The sequence below is a fragment of the Micrasema longulum genome, unplaced genomic scaffold, assembly GCF_059751315.1.
Source record: "Micrasema longulum isolate JH-2025_06_02 unplaced genomic scaffold, ASM5975131v1 h1tg001067l, whole genome shotgun sequence".
Classification (NCBI taxonomy): domain Eukaryota; kingdom Metazoa; phylum Arthropoda; class Insecta; order Trichoptera; family Brachycentridae; genus Micrasema; species Micrasema longulum.
This window is the reverse complement of record NW_028278255.1, coordinates 26,327-53,025: the sequence shown is the minus strand read 5'-3', so window position 1 is coordinate 53,025 and position 26,699 is coordinate 26,327. Positions and strand designations below refer to the sequence as shown.

Genomic DNA, 26,699 nt, shown 5'->3' with positions numbered 1-26,699 from the left:
GCATAACGAGGTGGACTCACCTCCACTCGATTTTCTTATTTGTTATTTTTAACCGAGGGCAGCCATTGAGTCTAAAACAGTCGTCATGTGTTTTGACTCTATTTCACACACAGAACTGATTTACAAAAAATGTTCATGTTAGTGTTTGGCATCACAGTGGTCTCTCGATAATCCGGACCAGAACGCTGTCTGATTACTGAAAACGCCGGATTTCTGGAACTTATAATGACGCATTTAAACGGCAGAGACTCTGTTTTATTGTATACATATATGTATGTAATACTGTATGATACACTAAATTAGTACATAAACACAATGAGGAAATTCAGTGCAACGGAAAAATGGATATAAAAAATGTTTTCTTACGCGCGGTAAAAATTAGATCATTAAATTGTATGGCGAAGTTTCTCTAAAATGTATGAAAAAAATAATAAGAATGATTTTTTATAAAAATGAAGGACCTTGTACGACGTTACTAGTTCTCCGAAATCAACCAATGACAGAGTGTTGATACATTTTGGTTACTGGGAAGCCAACCCACCAATCGAAACAACTTACCGCACCGTAGAAAACTTGCGACGTCACAAGCGGAGTAATTTCAAAATCGCAATACTAAAAAAAAAATATAGCGCTGATAATACGATTCATAATTTTTTTTTTTATTATTTTTTTCTTTGTTTGATACTCCTTATTCCTATGAAGTGTATACATAAACTAAAACTACACCAACAAAAAACAACTGACAAAACAGTACTATTGTAGTTTTTTTATAAATACTCTTTATTATTCCATCGAAGTGGAAGGCCTGTATAAACACGCCGGATTACTGGCAGGGCCGGAAAATTGATGTGCCCGGTTATAGAGGGAGTACTGTATTCGTTATGGTTGTTGCTTGCTCAGTAACCTTTAATTTAATATGATTATTATTTTGGTTTTGATTCAGCCTTATCAATAATTGCAATCAGGTCAATACACATAATATTAAGGAGTATTTTTATAACATGTGTTTGTCAGTTTGGTATCGATTGGTTGAGTCTCTATTCAGCACTCTATATCAGCACTTTAATATATATTTTCCAAGTTAACACTAAACACAATTGAGTGGAATCAAACAAAGCGAATAATTCCCTTTAGTTAATCGACTTAATGACCCACTAAGCTCTACTCTTTTTGATTAGAGTATATTGTTATATTATTTTGCAATAATCTACTGTGGATTTTATTTTAAGTATCGTTTCAAATAAGGCGTAGTAACGAATATAAACTACTAGCGTAGTAACGAATAATACTATTGGTCCCGATTTTTTCGCTTCACAAAGTCATTAAATTTAATATGTATATTAGATATATTTTCAACTTCAACAGATCTGTTGAGAAATATTGAAGTCTGGGCACTTGCAGAGATTATGATCTGCGTAGATCACGCTGTGTAGAATTTATCACTCTGCCAATGAGTTGACTATCATATTCTCGTATGCCATTTTTCGATTGTCTATATATGCTTGCTTTGAATATAACGTAACTCTTTTCAACAATAATATATGTTGATTGTTGAACATTAATTTAGATTGTGTGCACATATGTGTGCATATATGTGTGTATATATGTGTATATATATTTGTATGTGTATGTATATATGCATGTATATCGAGGCTTTACTGACATAATGCAGTCATTAAAACAAGTTGCGGGATAATCGCACTTAAAGCTTTTTTATTCTTTCAACGCATTATTTATTATTTCTCCCACAATCTTTCTTTATTTTAAAGCTTTAAAAGAGTAATCTTTATTCTAGGCATAGCATAAAATTTGAAATCAGCATCTTGCACCTATACATATAAAAATATTTTAAATATATTAAGACCGTTGACTTAATGCATTCTGTCAGTATAGCCTCGATATATTTAATTTTAAAAAAATATATAAATGCAAGATGTTGATTTCAAATTGTATGATATGCCTAGAATAAAGGTTACTCTTTTAAAGCTTTAAAATAAAATAAAATTGTGGGAGAAATATTGCGTTGAAAGAATAAAAATGCTTTAAGTGCGATTATCCCGCAACTTATTTAAATGACTTATAAAATCAGTACACCCACGAACAGGCCATGCCTATGTGGGATTATTTTTCCGCTCATTTTATACTGTCGTTTTTATCAATCTATGTATATATATGTATAAGAAAAAATATTTTAATCAACAAAAATTCAATTGATCATGTTCAGATATTTTTCGCAGTTTTCGTTTAGAAAAAATAAAACACCAAATACTCGCATTTACATTTATTTATCTTACATTTACGGCTAAATTTACAAAAAGTTAATTCACAATTAATTTCAAAAAAGTATTTAAGTTTTTCTAAGAAAATCAAAAGCTTTTCTTTTTATGGTTTCATTATCTCTATGAGCGCTTCTTAAACATTTCCCGTTTTTCCTTCAATGTCCAGTTAATTCCAATATTTTTTTATAATTTCCTTTCTTTTGAGTGTTGTTTATTTTTAACAAAATACTCCCAGGAAATGATTGTATTCTTTATTCTTCTCAAAATATATAATTACTTATACTTAGTTAAATATTACTTAGTAATTTGTTCGTAAACAACGAAATTTTTAATTATGAGTAGCTTTTAAGTACGAATTTAATTTCAATGCCAAACGAATAAATAATGATTTTATTTAAGTAATTTGTTGACAATTCTTGATGGGATCCCATTGTAATTATACAATAACTTATATTTAATTACTAGTTATAAATTAATTATTTTTTTACTCTTCCACTCAATTATTTGACCAATTAGCGCTTTAACCCTCTAATGCGCACCAGTCTGAAGATGCCCATTAGAAGGTGAAAGCGCTAATTGCTCAAATAAATAAGTGAGAGTGTACCAAGTATTTTCAATTTATAACTTGTATTGAAATATAATATACTTGCTAGTTATTATATAATAAATAAACAAATAATTAAACAAATAAAAAAACATCGCAATAAGGAATCAATTTTAATAAATGTCATTAAACATTTGTATATAACCTCATACCGACTTTTCTATGTCTACCGGTTTCGAGACGTACCCGAGGCGAGACGAGACGGCGAGTGGTTTTATACAAATATTTAATAACATTGAGTAAAATGTTTGACCACAAAGTTAATGTTTTAAATATTGATAATCATAATTTTTTTTTTGTTTTTCACAAATTTAGTCTATTTTAAAAATTTTCACATTTATTATTACATTCGCATTATTTAATCATTCACCCAAAAGTATTTTCTGTTGAGGAAATTGGAAATCAGTCTATAAAATTCGATACATAAAGTTTATTGTAGAATCAACACCGCAACACGAAGATTCTCGCTAAAATACTCATATATAAAGTTTTTCCATACCAAAATTTATATTCAAAGTAACTTTAACTGTTTAATAAGCAATTTGTTTTACTTTGGCATTTATTAATATGTAATTTGTCGTCGCCTTAATTTAAATACAACGTAAGTCACTAAATGATAACTTTTTCAGTCGACAAAAAAAACTTTATAAATTAGTATTTTCGTACGAAACTTAAGTGTTTTTTTACTATACTACTGACCACCTACTGACTTGCGCTGTATTCCTTGATGTATTCTTTGAGATACGCGTTATTCAAAAAAAAAAATCTGTTTTCTCTCGACCATTTGCTGTTATCCAGTAGATGCTATTATGTACGGTAATAAATATTCAATTATAATCTCGACTACATAAAAAAATTACATACGCTGAATTCAAATTAAGGCGACAATATGTATACAATATACTACGGCTAAGGGTTCCCCGGATATTATTTTATAAGATTTTATATTCTTAACCTTATTTAATACAAGCATTGGGGTTGTGTGCCGAAACGTTATTTGACAATTTAATATTTTTTATTTTATTGTGCATTGCAATTACAGTTTGTAATCAAAGTTTACATACACATTTATAAGATGTGCCTACGTACATTTTATAAGTTGCACGTTTATTTCCCGTTTTCAGAAGAACGCTGTCGAAAAACATCCTAAATTACATCAAATATATGAACAATATTTTGAGTTTGTCCAAATTTTTGTAGACAAGGACTGGATTCAACTCCCTGGGAAGCTGTTAACATTAACATATTACAACAGAGGTGAAGAATGTTTAAGAGAAGGTGACTTATAAGATGTCAACCGTTAGAGAAGAAGTGATTATTTTTGTTTGATTTTCAAATTAATATGGCATTTTTAGATTTACAAATTTAATTAGAGGGTAGTAATGGAGAGTTACGGAAAACACTTCACAATTAAAAGAGGTGGGTACATTATATACTCATGAGTCATTAGTCATTACTAAGACCTAGACAGTTCGTCATATTTACACATGAAATATTTTACCTAATCTAATAATTTCTAAATTGAATTTATTTCAATTGCTTTAACGGGGATTTTCAAAAACATAATTGCTTATTTAGGATTTCCAAAATTGATTGAATATTAATGTACCCACCTCTTTTAATTGTGAGGTGTTTTCCGTAACTCCCCATTATTACCCTCCAATAAGATTTTTTTTGTTCCTAACAAGTTGTAAATCTAAAAATACCGCATTAATTTGTAAACCGAACAAAAACAAACGATCCCTTCTTCTCTAACGCTTGAAATCTCATAAGTCATTAGTTATAAAAATGCTTACAGTTATTTATTATTTATAATGCTTACAATTATAAGTGTGATAACTTTAACAACCCTGCTCTGATTCCAATTTGAATCGAGCAAAAGAGACGACGCTATACAATGTCAAGTCTGATGACAAGGCCGGCAGACTCTTTCTGAACGATATATAATGCCGGAAACTGTACTCTGTAGTGTGTACGTTAATATGGGATGAATACGATTCCTATAAATCTTTGTTCCGGTTTTCAGCGTCCCGTTTTACAATAGATATTTTTCTTGAAGCGCTGTACTGAGAAATAATACAGCATAATGTTTACACGTTCGGTTCGCCGATTCCCCGAAAATCTAATTAGTCTACCTGTACCTACCTGCCGTATCCGGGTTCACTATTTTCCCTTTTCCAATCTCCTAAAGTCTTAAGACCAGCGCCAACCTACATACGAAATTGACCGATAAATAATAATAGTTGTAGGTACATTATCGACTGGCTTCTAGCAGTAACGCAGGTGGTATATTGAATGTTTCTGTTGACCCTTTCGATTGTTAATTTCTTAGTCTCAAAAATAATTTATGAATTTTTTAATATTAACTTTAATTTAATAGGGAAATATCATGTATATTTTTTTGTAATTTTAAAATACTGCCGAGTGAAAAAGAAAATTGTTCTTAGTGCTTAAAAGGTATTTTAAAATTTATAATTTTAACCCGTGAAAACGGTTTATTGCATTGGCCATACCGAGGTACGAGTCGGTTAAATTTTAAACTTTGGGACCGTTTAAATTTAAAGAGAACATCGTCACGAATCTTGACGTCACAATTGAAAAGACCAAACTTGTCGCGTTTTCGTAAAGACATATTTTGTTAACAATTTTATTTGAAAATTAAGTATGCGAACATTTCTCCACAATATCCATATTGATTTAGAAAATTCAACTATTTTTTCTAAATCCATTTTACACGTTTTTATCGGTATGTTATATTTCCCTATAATCAGTAAACTATGTATTAATTATTAATATCAATATAATACTACAATGTGTGTTTAAGCAACGCAACAAAATAATTTTAAATATTCTAATAATTTGCTCAACGAACCTCCGATCTTTTGCACGCGCACGACCATTTACACTTACACCAACCAGACACAGTAGCAGAGACATGACGGGGCGTTATGTCGGTTCTAGACCGAAGCGATTGAAATTAAACATTTTGTTTACAGAAATCGAATTTAATTACGTAATACAATTTTGTTGACATCTCCTAAATGATCTTTACCTAATTGATTCTAGAATCTTTTATATCAAGAGCTATAATACAAGTGGCGCAAAAGTTGTCACCCGATGTTCTTTGACTGTATTTTTTTTTAATAATGAAAAAAATTAGTTCTGATTTTAAATTGTGTTTATTTCTCAATTTTTTTTTTCGTTAAGTCGAGAAAATGATATCGGCCAAGTGGCCACCGTCAGAATTGATGACCATGCGGGCCCGATTTATGGCATTTTCCATCACTCTTTCCAGAACTTCTGGCCGTGGGTCCTCGCATTCTTCACAGACGTTCTCTTCGAAAGCTTCAAAAGTCTGAAACTTGTTGACTTAGACTCGTGACTTCAAGAAATTTTACAAAAAGAAGACGGAAACGGTTAAATCGGGTGATCTTGCTGGCCAGTGAAAATCACCAAAGCAAGAGATTAGGCTACTTGGAAATGTAGCCCTCAGAATATTGGTTGTGGTTCGTGTAGTATGCGCCATTGCTCCATCCTGTTGGAACCACTTGTTCTCCCATTCCAATTCATCCAATTGAGGAAGAAGAAAGTCGTTGAGCATGGCTCCGAAGCGCTCGCCATCCACAGTAGTCGTTTTGCCCGTGGCGTGTTCGAAAAAATTATACCAGATGGCGCCCCCAGCGTAAACACCACATTATGCAGTTACTTTGAGGGAGTGTAATGGCTCTTCGTGGGTTATTCGCGGGTTTTAAGTGCCCCAGAAGCGATACTTCTGATTATTCACATATCCATAGAGATGGAAATGAGCCTCGTCGCTTATGACGATTTTCGATAAAAAGTTGCCTTCTTCGCGGTCGAGATTTAGGATGGCTTGAGCGTAGGTTAAACGCGCTTGGCGGTCAATGACTAACAGCTGATGCACTTTGTAAGGGAACATCTTCAAGTCGTTTACCGAAATTATCTTCTTCGAAAGGCCGTGGATTGATGCCCAATTGCATGGCACGTCGTCTGGTTAATACTCCGGGGCCCTCTTCGACATCTTCAGCCACAGCCGCGATATTCTCAGCAGAATAGCTGCTCCGGGGCCGGCCAGACCTGCCAACACCTTGCGTTGTCACATACTCTTCTAGGCGAGCGGCTAAATGTCGTAGTGTTTGCCCCGTTGGCGTCGGACGACCGGGAAATCTTCGCCTAAATTCTCGCTGCGCCAACACCACTGACGAAATATCCGCAAAAAATTGTCAATTTTTCCGCGTTCTTGAGGAATATGGCACTTTATGTCTTGTTGCGGTGTATTTTGTATCTGTTTACTCCAAAGCAGAACTGACATTTGCCGCCATTTGCAAAAATTATGGCATCTTCCGATAGGCTAATGTCTTTTACGCCACCTTGTTTAATAATAAAATGAAATACTCTAGGCCTAAATTTAAATTGACAAAAAATGGTACAACGTTTATAATATAGAATAATATTATCAATAAATTTTGATTAACACATTACAACAGGGATGCAAATCATTAAAAAAATAAAATAGTATGACAGTCTAGGCATTTTAAGACTTACGACCTGTCATTGGCTGGTTTACGTGGCCACTTTATACACTGTATTAATAATATTCACTATTCTGCCACATTCATATTTTTTATTCTTTCGTCTGTTGATTTTTGTGAAGTTAAAGGGTTGAAACCTTTATTATTGAAATCAAATTCTAATCCGCACCTAATGGTCTCTAGGGACAGCATTGGAAAAGTACATGCGGTGTATTTCGATCATGTGTTACGGGAAGATAAGGAGATCAGTCAGTCAGGTTTTACGCGTCAGGTGCCAATCCAGGGACGGTAAAATATTGTAGTGTAGAACCAACTTATAAACAAATATTTTATGTCAAACCTAGGACCTCAAGCATGGTAGGCGAACACTTAAACCACTACATTATGAGGGGAACTTTTCAGAATTTTTCCATTAGAGTAGTAGTCGAGTCGAAAACACTCGTTCAGGATTCTGGTTCGATTCACACACATAACCGACCGATTGTAGAGGTACCAAGTTGAAATTTGGCAAAATTTTATTTGAATTATTAGCGACTTTCTTCTATTTTATTTAGTTATACAGGCAACGCACAATTAATAAATTTAGATACGAATTATATATAAATTTCTCAACGTCCAATTAGACGTTTCTCCTAATTGGTTACATTAATATAATGTAATTTATTTATTCTTTTTTTTTATACAAAATAATGTTCCCTCACTGGGTGTTCCGTGCCGAGGGAAACATTTTACAAAAAGTTAAACATGCCTTAAATGAGTTATTTAACAAAGTCAACATAATAATAAAAAAATAAAAAAAAGTAATTAATCTATTAAACCTAATTATCATTAACATAATGAGCAATATAAAGTAAAATAATCATAAAAAAACATAACCAATTTATATAGACCTGTAGACCAAATTACATATTCATTACACTAATTTGACCTATTTGGCTTGATCCACTCATCGATCCGTGCGCAACCCACCTCCACTATCCATTTCTTAATAGCACTTTTATATCGTGAGTATTTACTAATTGTCCTTATGGATAATGGAAGTAGATTGTACACTTTAACCGAGTAGTAGGCCAACCTCTCTGACCGAAGGTTGTTTTAAATGTTAATTGTTTTTGCATCATCAGGGTATCAGAGTATCTAGTAATTCTTGTATTTGTGAAAGAAGTTATGGAAGCAAAATCTTAAGTCTGGTCATGTCAAAAGCAGACAGAACCGAAGGGCATGTATGACAAGATGTATGAATGTGGAAGAGGCTAGGAGTGTATGCCAGGATAGACGTGTGTGGCGGTCCATTCTCTCTGCCTACCCCTACGGGGAAATGGCGTGATGGTAGTAGTAGTAGTAGTAGTAGTAGTAGTAGTAGTAGTTATGGAAGATAGAGAATAATGTAATGTAAAATAAGTAATAATACACATCATCATCATCATCATTCCATGTCCGTTCCTGGACATATGGTATCCACAAAGAGCCTCCATGCATATCTGTCGGCCGCCAAATCATTTGCGTCCATCCAAGTCAGGTTCTCGTCCCGATGCTCTGACATAAACTGCCGGCGAACTGTCAGCAGTGGACGTCCAGGACGTCGAGAACCGAAAGTAGGCTAGCGTGGTTAAGGCTCTCAGGAGGCATCCGCAGTATATGACCTAGCCAACCGTATCGCCTCCGCTTGACGACAGTTGTCACCGGAGTTTCCTGCGTCCGTTCTCTTATTACCTCGTTCTTCACAAAGCCAAACCGCCGCACACCCAAGATATGATAATGATACACAAATTATTATAAATATGGAGACAGATGTACACTTGAATGCAGAATACCAGTGTCGGTCGCAACGGTACAGTGCTGCTGACTTGAAGGATACTTCGTCGTTTGCTGAAGTAGTAGTCACGTGCGAGGTAAATTGCGGATAATCTGACAGTGAAGAGCTATGGAGGTCTTTACCAAATGATTGATATCTTTGGCGTGGGACGTAAAGGGTTAGCACATAATATCGACATTTTTCTCCTCATTTACTTTACTCACACACCACCCTCGCCCCACCCTCGCCCCACCCTATCCGCGGAGGAAGGCTGTAGTAAGAAAACTCTCCCAGTTCTGCTCTGATAAACAACTTTTGTTTTAGGTTCCACCTTGCTAGCGTAAAATTTATTGCTTCAGATACCTGCTGAAAAAATCGAAATATCCGAAAAAAATAATATTTCCCTTACACAACACTTGGTACTTTAAACTATTACTATTTTTTTAAATTTTGATATGATAAGCTTTTATTTAATTTTTTTGTACGGTATTTGTTTAGCTTTTGAAATTTTTATCATTCTGGAACTATCCACGTCACATTTTATTTATTTATTTATTATATACACGGCTCGCAGTGCCTTTTACTTTACAAAAAATATATATTGTGTAGAAATAAACACTTCAATACAGTAGATAAAAGAGGAAAAAAAAAAGCATTAAAATTTTATATGTACATATTATATCACAATGGTTTCATTTAATGAACACGCTAACATATTGTGTAAAAAAATAGAAAATTATAATAAGGAATAAAAAAAAATACAAAAAAACATTAAAAGGAATATAAAAATTAAAAAGTACAAAAAATGTTTTAGATTTAAAAAAAAAAGTTATTTAAAAAAAGGACAGGTAGGTATATCTTTAACCATAATTACATTGAACAAAAATGTACAAAGTTACAAAATCTAAGTTACGAAGAAAAAATGTTTTTTTTTATTAAAAATAAGAATTCAATAAACATATAATATGTGTACACTAAAATATACAAAAACTAGAAAAAAAGTAAAGAGAAAGCAATTAAAATTTTAAAAATATAGTATAGGTACATAACTATAGCTTGACAAATGTAAGTTACAGTTCACCATCTTTAAAATAATGAAAAAAAGTTGATTTATATAAACTATACTTTATGTTAAATATATCAGCAACGTCAGAATAGTTATTTTGTGTCATCAAGGAAATATTGGCGCGATACGTGTGTAACGGGCGCGGCATGACAGACACAATCAATCATTTTTAGAATAATAATAAAAAGAAATTATTATTAATACATTATTGTATCTTAATAACATATTATATGAGTAACAAAACATATAAAGTACTGTTGTGGTCCCGTTGGTAGTGTCATTGATTCCGGATCAGGAGGTCCAAGGTGCAAACCCTATTTTACTTAACCTTGTTTCTCATTTTCTAGCATGGTTATTTACGACTTGAAGAAAATGGCCCCGAAATTGAAATATTTGGGTAAGTCATAAGAACGCAAATATTTCTTTATTAAAAAAAATATAGATCTCTCTGTCCCGGGAGATGAAGAATACAGTTCTGTGTGTGAAATAGAACCAGAACCCTTAACGAGTGTTTTCGAATCAATGGCTGCTCTCAGATAAAAATCCTGAATACGGAAATTTAGCAGAGATAAGTTCGCCTAGGTTCGATTCCTGCCAGATTGGACGTGAAATGTTGATTTGAAAGGTTTGTTGAACTGAAATACTTCATTGTTCCTGGTCTGGGAACTGAAGCATAAGACTGATCACTTTACCTTCACATGATCAAAATACGCTGCATTTGATTTACCAATGCAGTGCCCTATACACCACTAGGTGTGGAAAAAGGAACAACGAGTGATGTTCCCTGATCTTACACATGTCAAATTCCGGAGGAAGTAATAAGCCCGGTTTCAGCAAATGAAAGGTTATATTGGAAGAAATCGTACAAAAGATTAACCTTTTGAATATTGTACGTTTTACCATTCGCGAAATGTGGGCAGGGCTTACAATGGTAAGAAAAAATATAAAATAGATAGATACTGCATTTCATGCAAACAAACATCTTTCAAAATAATAACTTTAATGAAACTCATCAAGACACGACGGTTTTCAACCCTTTACTTGGCAATGTATTCTATAGGATGTGATTGATTTTTATCTCATGAACTAAAGCACGAGTAATTCGGCATTTAATTTAAGCTGATTCGTCATTCATCACAATTCTGACTAAAACAAAAAAAAGATTTTTATTCTTAAACCTTTACAACCATCAAATGTGTAAAAAAATATATTTGCGTTCTGCAAAGAAAAAAGTTAATCATGGATTATGTATCTATATTGAAAGGCATTTAATCATATTATATTTCCTTGAGATACTTATATGACAAATCGTTTCAAAACTGTCACTGTACATTTGCTTAATGCATTAAATTCCGCATTGTACAATAATAATTAATGTAATCCACTGGGCAGGTATACGTAATCACCTGAACGGCGGGTAGTCTGACGGGCACGGGGCCACGGGGGCACGTCAGGCGCATCTGTGTCTTTATTTTGCGTAATAAGGAGATAAGCAGATACAGAAACTCTCGCCGGTAGCCGGGAGTCCGAGGTACAGTGACCCATTTTCCGATATAAAGCATTATTGTTCGAGCCAACCAAGTCACCATCCCAACTCTATAAAATAAACCACTTAAAATATACAATACTCGTCCAATGAAATGAACAGAATAGTGTTTAGTTTTTATGACAGATAAAATAAAATACATTTACATTTGCTTTACTGACCGCGCGAACCTTGTTCTAAACTTCAGCCCTACGGGAAATTGGATACGAAAAATCTTTTCTTGCGCTGGGTTAAAATTAGAGCATTAAATTTTACGGCCAAACTTCTTTAAAATGTACGAAAAAAATAATGCACGCACTACTTTGAATGACGTCACTGGTTCATGTGAATCAACCTATGATTGAGAGCTATGGAAGATTTCCGGTCTGCTTTTCGCTTCTGGACCAATGGGAAGAACTGAATGAGAATAAGCGGAAATGAACCTCTGACGTTACACGCGGAGTTATTTTAGAAATACAAAACTTTAAAAAATCGTAGCGCTGATAATACGATATTTAAAAATTGAAAAAATAATTTTGACTTAGTTTAATAGTCTATTAAGAAATATATATTTTTTTAAAAACCACTGAACTTCCTCATTGTGGCAGTTACGTATGGCGGCATCGCTGTATTGCCTTTACGCAAATCGAGTACGTCTCATCTTTGCTTCTTTATTAGAGGATTCATTCGCGGTACTAAATTCAATCGAATGCAAGCATTCTATTGGTCAATTTCGGAACTTAAATATACCAATCAATGCGGTTTGTCCTATTCAATTGAAAACGCCAAAAAAACCTATTTTGATTTTTTTGGCTCATGCACGGTACTGAACTTACATAGACAAAATATATTAAGTCCTAACAGAAAACGCAAAAACACATATTTTTTACCATTCGTGGGCTTATGAGTTTTACAAGTAAGGGTGACGATATGTATGTCATCGGGTTGTGGTCCCGTGGCTAGTGTCTCGGACTTACGGACCAAAGGTCCGTGGTTCGAATCCCACTCTACCCCAACTCATTTTCTAATAGTGAGTTATTTACAACTCGTTAAAAATGGCCCTCAAAATTAAATATTTGGGTAAATCATAAGAACGCAAATATTTCTTTTTTATTAAAAAAAAAATAATAATAATAAAATAAATAAAATTTTTAAAAAATCTAGTAAAAAATGTCATAAAATATATGCTTAGATAAACGATGAACGACTAATTGAATGTAGTTATGCAGAAAGCAGCCAGCCATAAAAAAGTGAAACTGAGATAATAGCACTTTTGTGAAAAGACTGAATAATCAAATTGGAATATTTTTGACTTTAACAAATGATAAACAATGAATACATTAGTATTTTTTTATATTTTCTAAAAACAATCATACTATGTAATTGACCAGTTTTAATGATTTTCAAAGTACCGTAAGATTTTTCTAGTGCTGTGGGTGTTTTCTGCAAATTGAGAAATGCCATTTTTGTAATCAATACCATTTTCAGATGGTGATTAATACAGTTTTTTTGTATGAAAGCGGTCTAGCTGCTTTTAGCAGAAAATAGAAATGACTTTACTGCACCCGAAAACAGCAATTTATCATTTTTTCAAAATTGTGGACTGGCTGCTTTCTACATAATTACATTCAATTGAAATTGAACATGCTTAATACTTAGGACTAACAATAGACATAGACATTACATATCAATAATTTAATTTGCAAAATCGCAACATTATCGAGTTTTTTTTTTCACCAAAAACTTGGTAAAAAGTATGAAGCCTATTTAAAATCTTAAATATTTTAGATGCAACGACTAAGGGGAACAGGAAACCAAAATGACATAAATATACCACAGAGACAGCAAAGTTAAATACCAAAGTTAGTATATGACCTCCCCTTATTCAACAGAAACTAAAGAACTCTTTAAACAAACTAACTGAACTTTTTGAAACTAGAATCCTTAAAATTGATTAATAAATTAACCACTCGTGTAATCGTAGATAACGAACTAAAACTTTAAAAAAATTGTGGTAAACGCGGAACAACACAAAAATATCAGAGCAATATCACATAGAACATTCTAAATTTCTACCATGCTTGAGATGAGGTCCTGGATTCGATTCCTGACAGGGGGGACATGAAATATTAGTTTTAAAGGTGGTTCTACATTTCAGTATTTCATTGTTCCTCGGACTGTCACCTAAAGCTTAAGACTGCTCACCCTACCTTCATGTAACAGATGATCGCGGCGCGTTTCATTTGATGTTGCAATTCACAATGAATGATGATGTGTAAAAATGGTTCTTCAGGTTAGTTTTTTTGTACCAGTTTCTTTTTACATTTTTTATATGAATCAATTGAAAGTTGACAAAAAAGGTGGTCTTTACAAATGGGTAACTTCTTGTTTTTTTTTTAGGCAGCGTTTCGTATTTTGACTCCTTGCACGGATTCAGAAAATCAGGGCCTTTTTTTAAATCCCCCGAAAAAAAGACAGTGTTACGTACATAATAATATGTAATAAATATGTACATAGGTGTTCGGCTTATTTATCTTTTCTGTGTTAAGCCCCAAGTGATATCTGTCTGGTTACTGATAACTAACGCTGGGTTTACACGAGGACAATACTATAGACAGGAGCATATTGTCCTGTCTCAGTTTCGTATATAGTCTGTACCGCAAAAGGGCGGGACAATGCGACGATTCGATCGTTGTTTACATGCAATACGCAAAGACACGCGTTACGAGCGAGTTCGCGTAAAATATGATTTCTTTTATACCAATATGTATTGGAATTATTGCAGGGCGAACTAAATAATAAAAAGGCGTTTTTTATGCGGACGTTTTTGGCAGAAAAAATGCGCGGGAGTGACACGCACGGCGCACGCGCTAAGAAAATGGCTACGGTCCTACCGTTCTGTCCGTACGCGTTCACACGAGGACAATGCGGTCCCGCGCGGTAGAGGTAATCCATTGTCCTTCTGAGATAGCCTGCACGTCTATCTCTAAGGCAACGTCTCGGACAATTGTCCTTTGAATTTATGTTTATACAAGGACAATAGGTCCGATTCTGGGACAAGACAATATTATCCTGTTCTCGTGTGAACCCTACTAAGCTACTATCCACTGACCACCACACACCGGCACCGTCAGACAAAGCTACTTCCAGCAGTATCCTCGGGCTTTGTGATCCAATCAGGTGGTAAATTGGTGGATCGTCTGCGTCGAGGATGGAGCGGTGATTGATTTCCACACGTCATTAATCAGTTCTTTAACCCTGCGGTCGCCGATCGCATTACCAGCCAGGAATCTGTCAATTGCCATTCTCTTCTCTGTTTCTTAATCACGATATTATCAATTCATTGCGGTAATAAGAAGAACTTGACCCAAACGACCATTCGTTGTTCACGGAATCAGACGATTCAGTAAAAATAGCCTTTTATCTCTTCGGATTCAATGTCCTGCAAGCGGTCACTCTAGAGCAGTTCCGCTAAAGTGGATAAATGTTATTAAGTAGTCAAAATATATATGGCGAAATCACTAGCGTAATTTCATTTAAGCTAAATTTAATATTAACAAATCTAGTACTTGCCTCTTTACAGACTATATTTGCAATGAATGATATCTTTTGCTGTTCAATATCATAATTTAAAGAAGTAGAAGAAGATTTTAGTAACGGTAATTCAGCCGTTTTGGATTAACTTTTTATAAAGAAATATAAGCGTTCTTATAATTTACCCAAATATTTCAAATTTGATAGCCATTTTCAACGAGTTGCAAATAACTCACTATTAGAAAATGGAAATCAAGTTAGGGTATTCGAACCTCGGACCTCTGATCCGTGAGTCCGCAACACTAGCCGCGGGACCACAACCTGATTCATTTTGATTCCCATGATTGTTTTTTGGTTTTATTTATATATTTTTTCATTTGTATTTGTCTTTTTTTAACAAATATATAAATTTGCTAATTTACTAATTTAAAAGAAAAATTAAAGCCCGCTGAAGGCGTTAAATATATATATAAAATACATAAAAAATAAATTATCACACTGAGTGAATTTCGTCTCTTAAAATTTGTGTATTGCATCTTTGAAAAATTAAGAAAATCGTATATTAGTAGCCAAGTACTTACCTGATGTACAAAATTAAATGTACCTAATTAAAAAAAACGTTATTTTATCTAACGACGTACATTTCGCAAATCAATATTTTAATGCTTTTTTTATGCGACAGTCATACAGTAATATCGTTTCTATACGAACCCGATAATATTGAAAGATTTTATCATGCTTGCTTAATTTAATTTGTAAGTACACCTATTTTTCAATATTTGGCGCCTTCAATGAAAAAAAATCTGTTTACAAATCCGTCGTTATTAGACGTTATTCAAAGTGAAATCAATCAATAAAACCGCGGACGATAAACTATAATATAATTATATCTCGTCGTGTGAAATAAATTAAACTACAGTACGTTGAAAACATTAGAATTTCCGAAACCTTAGGCGTCAGGCAAAAATCCACCCCACTGAGAGTGACTACGATATTGGCTGTATCTCCTGAGACAATTCAAAATACCAATTCAAAAGGTTGTCACCTAAATAAATATAACGTAGGTGCACAGTTATAAAAAGTACTTTATGTCATTATTTACGGAACTCAAAATTTCTTACTGGTCTACCGAGAAACTGAAAAAATATTAAAGAACTCCCTTAGTTCAAATGTAATGAGTTTCCTTTGAGAATCATTATTTCGTCGTGCATTTCACACAAATCGGAAAAAAGTATGTCATCTTGTTTTACATTTAAATAAATACTTTATAGCCCCAAAGATATAAACTGAAATAGTGCGATGGCATATAAATTCCAACCCCTTAAATCTAGAGTTCTAGATTGCTTTTGATTTGCAAAATCGCCTACTTAAGTAAGTTAAAATTAAACTAATCTAATAAAGCATTACTGATTTTAGATTCATTCTTGTAAGCTTTGCGTGAAAATACGGACCACATTAGAAATTCTCACTTTGAGAGAATTTAATTAACGAAATCGAATTTTAACAATTGAGGTGAAATACCACATTGATCATTAATTGGGCTTTTAGACTCCAAATGACGTTATTGACCCTCTACTAATACATATATTATTTTGGAAGAGCTAGTTGCGACCCAGACGGGCCGCTTTACCCGAGTAGCATGAGCCAGATCAATATTTTTTGGTCGTAACTGCTAAAGCATGAACCTTAATTATTATTTATTTCTAGTTAATTATAATACTCCAATCCACACCCGGTCGTGCACAGGCCAATATATTTGAACACCAAATGCAGCGCACTTCGATTATCTGTTACACGAATGTTTTTTTACAGTAACTTACTCAATAAAAAAACGAACAAATAATTATTATTTCTTATAAACCATTGCCTCCGTTTGTGTTTTTCTCCAAATATAAATAAAACTATTTTAAAATGCGCCTAGCGCCAGCAGTGAGCCAAGAAATAAGCAGATTATTCCAGCTTATTTCTTCGTACAAATATGTACAGGTACTATATTTTGAATATCTTAAACCTGTGGCGGTTTTTTTCTCCTAGAGTAAGCTTGCAGATTACACAAATTATTTAAAGATTTTCGATTTAGAAAACAGTATTTCGAACATTATTTCTTAAGGGCTGTTTTTCTTTGAGATGATACAGTTGACATATGACCATAATTACTTTCATGCGTCATATCGCAGGATATGTGGGGCTCGACGCGGGAGTTTTTGGCATTATTCATTTCTAGAACATATCGTCCAGTTTACATTTCAATCGTAATGGGAATACTTAATACCTACTGAATCCAATTTTTTGCCGAAACCGCGGCTGAAACTCGTTTTATTGTCCGAAACCGAAACTTCGGTCGTTCATTAGCGGTTGGCGTCTTCGCCTACCATTCTTGAAGTCACGGGTTGATTCGATTCCTGGCAGGGTGGACGTGAAATATTAATTTTAGAATTGCAATATTTCTGTATGACTGATGATTGAAAAACGCTGCATTTTATTTACCCGTGTAATTTGATTTATATATGAATCAATAGGTGCGAAAAGGTTATAATGATGATTGTAATACTCGTAGTATGGAATCTCGCTCTAAATACTATTGAAATAATGGACGCGTTCCTAAATACAATGTTTAATTTAACTGGACCTTGTTAAAGCTCCGGAAAACATGCCTCGTTGGATAAATAATGAGAAACTCTGGAATACTTCGTAACAATTTGTATGTGTTGATATAAAATGTATATTTTCTCATTACTGTTCGTCTAATTTAAACGAAATCTCTGTTGGCTTTAAGTATTTTGTCGATATTTTCTCACTGCGACGCGTCGTTTAAATAATTTTACCGCTTACTTTTAGCGAAGTAGCTTACATTATAATTAAATATCTGAAAATTGCTTCACTTACATAATCCCCCGTATTTAAACACAATAAACGTTTCATTCATTTTGAACTCGCAATTTGGTGTTAGATGTTTGTGTAGATAGTTGATACTCTATATATTTATTTTGTCATACTCGGCGTTTCAGGGTCAAACCGCGAAACTTTTTAGGAACATTCCTCATGGTATTTTTTAAACCCCAACCCCTGCCTTACTCAACCGCTTTCCTAGTCCGCGTCCGGTGCGTATCGTTTCGTCGGTCAAATACGTATTCATCTCAATTTTTTTTTCTCAGATAGTGATTTAATAATATAATGAAACATAATATTTCATTTTAGACCTACATTTAATGATTTTGTGACATTCCGCTTCATGAAATTCTAAGGAAAAATCTAATTATATTTCTGGGTTATACCATTTTGCAAGACGATTGCGGGTTACCACCAATACACCGATTTTTTTAAAAAAAAATTGTATCTGTGGCGCTTGCGACATTTAACGGTTGCATGGTTTTTTATTTCAATGTTTTTCAATAAGTTAAAAAAAACATTTTCTTTTTTGTAGTTATTTAGTAAATTGATGTTTTGTGCGCCTCCGTTTTCTGTTCACCCGGCAACTGGAGCTAAGCAGGCATACATTTTACAAATATATCCTTTTTAGGTCTCTGTTTTTATCCATTTTATTTGGCACATCCTGAAATTCGCACTTTCGGGGAAAATATCGACATCCCTAGGCTTTGTGGCAGTGAAAACCACAAATTTACTGACACAATCTGATCTCTACTTTAGCTTCAGCTACTGCGTCGTTTTTTAGAATTTCGTTGCCAAAATGTTAGCTTTTTGCTCGACTGTAATTTCGATTTTTTATATGTCGTCATTCACTTATATAATTGTAAATAAGATTTAGATTCAGGTAATCCTCCAAAATAATGAAGATAGTAATCTAATAGTGATTATGGATTTTAAAAACTAGATTAAATAAGTGAATAAACAGTTTTTGCTACTGTTTCTGTAATTGCAATTTAATCACGATGAACGATGACAATATCCCACAAACGCCCTCCATACGATTTGTCAATCTCACAGTGAAGGAGGCAATGAAAGCAATTAAATTAAATTAAATTGTGGTTTATGAAATTGGAATTGAAAATAAAGCTGCTCGATATTTGTCAAAAAATGTTTTTTTTTTAGTATGAACGAAACATATAGGATGACCATTGGTCTTTAAAACGGTTTTCGGGTTTGTGGAGGGAATACTTTTACTTATATAAATGTTGATTGTAGGTTTGGTTTAAATGTTGTTTGTTTTGTTTTTTATTATTGTTTTCCACCCTTTTACTAAAATTTACCCATCCACCGCGTTCTTCAGATCCCCCAGTGACTTTTTCCTGTTTGCAGACCTCAAAAGAATGCACGCCGGGAATAAATTCAAAACTGATTAAGAGGTAATCGCCGAAACTGAGGCTTATTTTAAGGCTAAAGAGAAATCGTACTATAAAAATTGTATGACCACTATAATCGTTGTATCGCCCTCGAAGGCAACTATTTTGAATAATGAAATCGAATTTTACCAAAAAAATATGTTTTACTATGTTAGCCTACGAACTTTTCAGTCCAACTGTTGATATTTCGATTCCATCTTCAAAATTAAAGTAGTGGTTATTTGTCAAAATATGCTCAGCAAATTCCAAAAAATGGTTATTGCTGAGACATTTCATGTATTCTCTTATTCTAATGCTGAATGTAAGCGATGTTTTTCCTATTTAAAAATCTTTGCAATCTGGGCATGTTGGTTTGTACACATGTACACCCCTGATATATCTCATTTTTGTTAAGTTGTTAAATAAGCCCCAAGAGGGCAACGCGTTGTTGCCGAAACTAGTCGGTTGTGTAAACGAATAAAGTGGTTCACGAAACAAGTATTTTCATTTACTTTAAAATTAGGTTAAACTAAAAATTCTTAAAAATTTTCTTCCCAGCAAAAAATCACGTTATGAATGTGATGTAACGTTATGTAATTTAGTAATAAGTGTGGTATTTGGAGTTTTGTATTACAATTTCTGTACCACGCCACGCCCCAGGAGAAATACCAACAACTCATTCCCCAAAGCCCAAATTAATGGGGAAAAAAACAACCTTTTTATGCTGACTTGGTTTTAAGTTATTTAATACTTGATTGCATTACCCTCGCGGTAGCGTGCACTTTGTTTTAGTATTAACATTTCACGAATATGATGTTCCACGCACCCCCGCCCCGCCGGCTTCGTTATTTTGTATTTCCCAGTGGGCTTGAAAATGGAGTTTGCCGCAAATGTTTATTTTACTAGTGATGTATAAATATTTAGCGTTCTTGCTACGGATACATAATGTATCTCCGATGATTCGATATGCTATACGAACGAATATCCATTGCGGTCGTAAATTATTCGTAACCACTTCTATAAAATATATCACTTCTATCACTTCTCTGCAATACCGCAGAGTGTGCGGACCAACTACTGCTTCACAAAATTATGACAGGAATAGTTGACTGTGCAGAATTACTTAGTTTATTAACAATACATGTTCCAGTCAGTATTTGTAGACGGCACCACCTGTTTTATGTACCAATAGGTAAAACATCGTATGTTAAAATAAATTCGTAGGTCTTTTTCAGTGTACAATACAAAATTTAAAGACATAGACTACATCAATGCATTATGTAACTTAGTAGACATTATAATGGTAAATATGTACATCTCCCTTCCCCCCCTTATTCTCCCTTCCCCTACTTATCCTCTCTTGGTGCATCCTTGTCCTAACCCCGCCCGATTTACAGTAACTGTTCTTTAAAAAAAGAAAATGCTATCTAACAAGATTTACATCTGTTGATGACCTAGTTGTACGAAAATTTAAAAATAAATATGGACAACGCACGCTGGATTATATTATTTCAAAAATATTCAATATGTTGCCACTTGACTTGAAAACATGTCATAATAAAATAAAATTTTGTTTTTATTACGAAAGTGGTTAGTAGGCAGAACGTTCCCATATTGTTTTTTTTTTCATTTAAATTATTCATTGACAATTCTTGATGGAATTCCATTGTAATGATGTAATAACTTATAAAAGTTATTAATTTAAAAAAATACTTGGTACACTTCCACTTATTTATTTTGACCAATTAGCGCTTTCACCCTCTACTAGGCATCATAACTTATATGTAAATATAAGTTATTACATCGTTCCTATACTGATTTATTATTTTTGTAAAACATTTTTTTATCTCTTATTGAATACATTTTTGTTATTTTCTTAGGTTAACCTTTTCTTTTTTTTCTTTTTTATTTTATTTACATCTTTTAGATTTTAATTTTAATAGGTACTTTGAATTTTTTCACTTTTTTTATTTTTTCTGTAGATTTATCTAATATTGGCGAACTTTTTCTGCCCCTTGGAGATGTTTGTCACCTTATTAGTTCGTTAATATGAAGTTTCATTCTCCGTTTTTCGATCACCAATTGAAGCCATTATTGTTTATTGATATTGTTTAAAGGACTGTTAAAAATTAAACTCATTTTAAAAGGTACTGTCAAACGTATTATCTTTAGGGAAAAATTAAGCTGTTTTAAATACGCTTTGTCGCCTGATGTTTTTTGTCGTTTTTCGTGAATTTGATTCCAAATCATTTCGGAAGAGTACTCTTCCCATTGACAGATGTTGCTAAGTTACGATAATGTATTCTGAGAAATCTTTAGCAATCAGTTTGTGAAAAACGACAATGTTTTAAGTTCATCTGTTAAAATATGGGACACTTCCTGGCAAACGTTGCTCGAGTTCATTGCCGTGGCTCTGTTCTCCACAGGCCTCGGTAGAGGGGTAGATGGCCTCTTGTCACGCTAAACTTGGCTTCTAGTAAGCGAGCATAACACATTTTACCGTGTCTACACGCGTTTTCATATTTTCTTCACGAAAAACTAAGTTTTCGCTTTTTGTATTTATTGCTTAAAGACCGTACGAGTAGTATGAGGAAAATTATGAATCATCTTTGATATGCTCGTTAATTAATTGACTCTGGGAATGGCTTCTTTCATTAATCTAATTTGTTCTCAATTCGCTCGTGAGATGATAAATAACCGTTGAATTTTAGATACCTATGTATTTTTCAATGAACATTTTGTTATGGATTGATGTTTGACCATGACTTTTTACCACTCATGCTTACTAGAGGTCCAAGGGTCATTCCTTTTTACGAAATATGAGTATTTCGACCTTGAAAAACATCATGTTGAGGATCTCGGTTGCGTGTTGCTGATTCCTTATTATGTTTAATACCCCTCGGATCGAGAAACTACAATTTGTCGAATTCTCAACTCCCATGATATTATAAAGGTCATGACTTCGCACCTCTGTCGATGTATGTACGTATTGCACCCATAACTTGTATTTTTGCTTCGCCTTAGAGGTGCCCGGGAAGATTATACATTATGGCGCCTTTCTGGTTCTATTTGACCGACGTGCGTCGCGTCGTATAGATCTATGATAGCGTAGTAACAACGAGATAGTATTTGATGCGGTTGTTTAAGAACAGCTTCTCTTGTTACAGGTTGGAGCGTTGTGGGGTAGTGGCGCGCATGGCAGCAGCCGGGAGGCAGCGCCGCTCGTCCGCTGAGCCCCGCCGGGCGCCGCCCGCGCCCCGCCCCGCGCCCGCCCCGCGCCTGCTGCACGCGCTGCGCAGGCAGTTCCGCAGAGACCTGTCGGAATGGATCACGTTTCCCCGGCCGCTGTGCAAAGGGACGCTAGTGCGACCAGTGTTAGTGCGAGTGCTCAGTGTGGGGCCCGCGGGGGCGAGGCAGTGAGCGGCGAGCCGTCCTGCCCGCCCCCGGCGGACGACCCCGAGACTCCTCGGTGCGCGGCTCTGCAGGAACGGCGCGCGCGCCTGCATCTGCCGCTTGTTCCCTGCAACGGGGATGCGAATCGTATGTGCAGTATAAAAGAGTCCGACGCGGATGAAGATTCGGCTCTGCTGAACGAGCACGTCGCGTCTCGACCTCCTAAAAGTATCGTGAAAACTCCATCCGAAAGGAGTTTCGGCAATGGCAATAGAAAGATCTTATTCAAATCCGACTCCGTTCGATCCAAGGGTCGGGGAATCGTCAAGTCCGACTCGACGGAAGGTGATCGCCCCGTGCTACATGTGCAGTTCAACAGCGGGTGTCTGAATGGTTCCGTGTCCACCGGGGCTGGACCCGGGGAGTCTCCCACCAGCCCCGGCTCCAGTATCGAGGACTCCGGCAGCAGTTCCAGCTCGGAGGACAACTGTGCCGGACTCACGGAGGCGAGGGCTCCGGACGGCGGATGGGGTTGGGTGGTCGTGTTCGCCACATTCATGGTTAACCTTATTGCCGATGGCATAACCTTTAGTTTTGGAGTAATGTATGTTCATTTTCTGGAATACTTCGGTGAAGGAAAGGCGAAAACCGCTTGGATCGGAAGTCTCTTTATGGCGATGCCACTATTATCCGGACCGATCGCCAGCTTCCTGACCGACAGGTACGGGTGTCGGAAGATGTGTATTTGTGGATCCATACTCGCGAGTCTAGGATTCGTCGCCTCGGCATTTACGACCAACATGGAGAGTTTATTTTTTACATTTGGTATCGTATCTGGGTTCGGCTTGAGCCTTTGTTACGTAGCAGCCGTAGTCATTGTTGCTTACTATTTCGAGAAAAAAAGATCGCTCGCTACCGGGTTATCGGTTTGCGGAAGCGGCATAGGGACATTCATCTTCGCTCCTTTGACTCAAATTATGCTCGACGAATATGGGTGGAGGGGTACAACCCTTATTCTAGCCGGACTATTTTTAAATATTTCTGTTTGCGGGGCCCTTATGAGAGATTTAGCGTGGACGGCCGTGATGGCGAAAGCGAAGGCGCAGGATAGAAAACGATCTCGAGAACAGAAGCGTCTCAAGAGGTACGGCTCCTCCGCCGATTCGTTCTCCGACAGTAAGAGCACCAACACCGTAGGCACAGGGGGGCAGCCCGCTGTGGCGAGTGCGGGAGCAGGAGCGGGCGCTGGAGACGCCCCAGGACAGACGGTGACGCGCCAGTGCTGTTCTCTGGTCAACTTACCGACCTATGTCAACAACGGAGAAAATGTCCCCGTAGAAGTCCTAGAACTGTTAGCGTCCAGGAAGAACGTTTATAATGTACTGATGCAAAATTACCCTAGCATGCTTATCGCTTCGCGAAGTTTCAGCGACAGCGGGCGGCTCAACGAGTCGGGATCTAGACAGGGCACTAGTCCCCTGGGAGTGCCCGTTCCCGCATCGGAGCACCCCAGCGGTTTATCGCGGGCGCCCGCCCCCTCGCGCCCCCCGACCGCCTACCTGAAAGACCTCAGGATACACCGTCACTCCCTGACCTACAGAGGAGCCATGTTAAACATTAATCGCTACCGCCTCCGCGCCTCATCCTGCCCCAATATCTATCGAAATTCAATGACTACAATCGCGAAGGAGAAGCTACAGTGGTACGCTGGACTGTGGGAGTTCTGGGATTTAGTCGTGGACATGATGGACTTTTATCATTTCGGAAATTCCAAGTTCCTGCTATTCGCCATATCCAATTTCCTGCTTTATACTTGGTACGATGTTCCGTATGTGTACATCACCGACAATGCGGTGGAGTTGGGCTACAGTGAAACAGACGCATCCATCCTGATATCCGTTATTGGCATTGTCAACATGGTTGGAGAGGTGAGATCTTTAATACTATGTTTTAAAAATTGTTTGTTTATTTAGAACACCATATTTAATTGGGTATTAACATATGATTTTTCTTTTTTTCCAAACGAGGAGAACAAGAGGACGCAACAAAAAAATGATAACAAATTAATCAATAATATCATTTGTTATCTTTAATCATTTTACAACAAATTCGTCAATAATAAATCATTACATCTTCACCATATACTGCACAAATATCACGAACAGCTTTGGCGGCTTTATTATCTCGATTGAACGCGAACAGAAGGTTTTGAAAATGCTCAGTCGAAGGCTTTTAATGAAATAAAATAACATATATGAGGGTTTTAGAAGAAAACTTAGAAATCTCCATTGAATATTTTGAGATATTCTGGGATATTTTTTAAAAAGAATTGTGAGATTTCTAATTGAACGTAGTTATGGAAAAGCATCCAGTCCACAATTTTGAAAAAATGTGATATTGGTGTTATCGGGTGCAGCAAGATCAATTCTATATTCTGCTAAAAACAGCCAGTTTGCTTTCATACAAAAAACTGTAATAATCACCTTCTGAAAATAGTGTTGATCACCAAAACGGCATTTCTCAATTTGCAGAAAACACCCACAGCACTTGAAACAGTTTACGGATAGATGCCGGTGGGAATATTAATGCCCCTAGAAATCTTGTTCTCTTAAATAAATTAAATTGGATAATTCCGCAAGTATTTTTAATTAAACTCATTAATTTAAAATATCCGCAATGAAAAAACATGTTTTATTACAGAATGTCACTCCGTACATTCAAAGTTTGAATGGGGCAGCATTAAGATCTGTCCGTTGTCTGCAAAATGCATATTTTAGATATAGTGGTCAGCCAGACTGTGAAAAATCACCAAAATTCTTTTAACACGTGATTAAATTATTTTTAAAGTTATTATAATAAATTAGATAAGTGATTCTTTTCAATTAAGAATCCTAATAATAAATATAAAATAACATGTTCAGTACATAATGACACAACATACATTAGATTTTTTTCTGTTTCCTGTTTTCGGTAAAATGCACATCTTAGGTTTTGTGGTCAGCTAGACTTTAGAAATCATCAAAACTGGTAAAATACATCATTAAATTCATTTCTGTATTATAAAAAAAATGTTACCATTATGTATTATCTGTCAAAGGAAAAAACATTCCAACAGTAGTAAGTCAAGTAGTATAATTGAAATCTGTTTTTGCAAGATTTAGAGACGGTTTTGAATTACGCTATTATTTAGGTAGGTAGGTAGGTAGGTTTTTACGTATAGTTTATTTTGGCATCAATAACTAATTTTCCGTTTTTGGTGGAGATTTCTAAGTTTGCTTTTAATACCCTCATACAACGTAAAAGCGAACTCAATTTCTTATAGAGCAGAAAATGTTCTTTCAAATGACGATATTAGATTTTTTTATTATTACTCTTTTGGCGCTCATTTTTAAATTTAGAAAAAAACGAACACAACTTATACATTTACGAATCGTGATCGCAAAAATATTTGAAAGAGAAATTTCTGTCATAATCTTTTAATGTAATTATTTTGATAATTTATCACGAGAGACTGACGGGACACCTTTAAAAGCCTAAAATAACAACGGGACTATCCAGTCTAAAACGTGACGTATGGCCACCCTAATAATGTAACACTTAATGATAAATTATTATTGTTGTTATTTCTGTGTCCGGGCGGCCGAAGAATACAGTTCTGTATGTGAAATAGAAC

The 26,699-nt window shown here is 35.2% G+C and overlaps 1 protein-coding gene across 4 annotated transcripts in view; it reads left to right on the top strand.

Annotated features, from left to right (window-relative positions):
- Positions 1 to 26,699, top strand: part of LOC148277223 (monocarboxylate transporter 12-like) — a 130,475-nt gene that overhangs the window by 98,759 nt on the left and 5,017 nt on the right. For 3 of the 4 annotated variants that reach the window (XM_088233177.1, XM_088233180.1, XM_088233178.1), the window contains one exon: positions 22,801 to 24,954. In XM_088233177.1, the coding sequence (XP_088089303.1) occupies positions 22,957 to 24,954 (1,998 nt within the window). In that variant the 5' untranslated portion in view covers positions 22,801 to 22,956. Of the gene's footprint in view, positions 1 to 10,587; positions 10,692 to 22,800; positions 24,955 to 26,699 lie in introns of those variants that run through there. The other variant, XM_088233181.1, reaches the window with a different exon arrangement.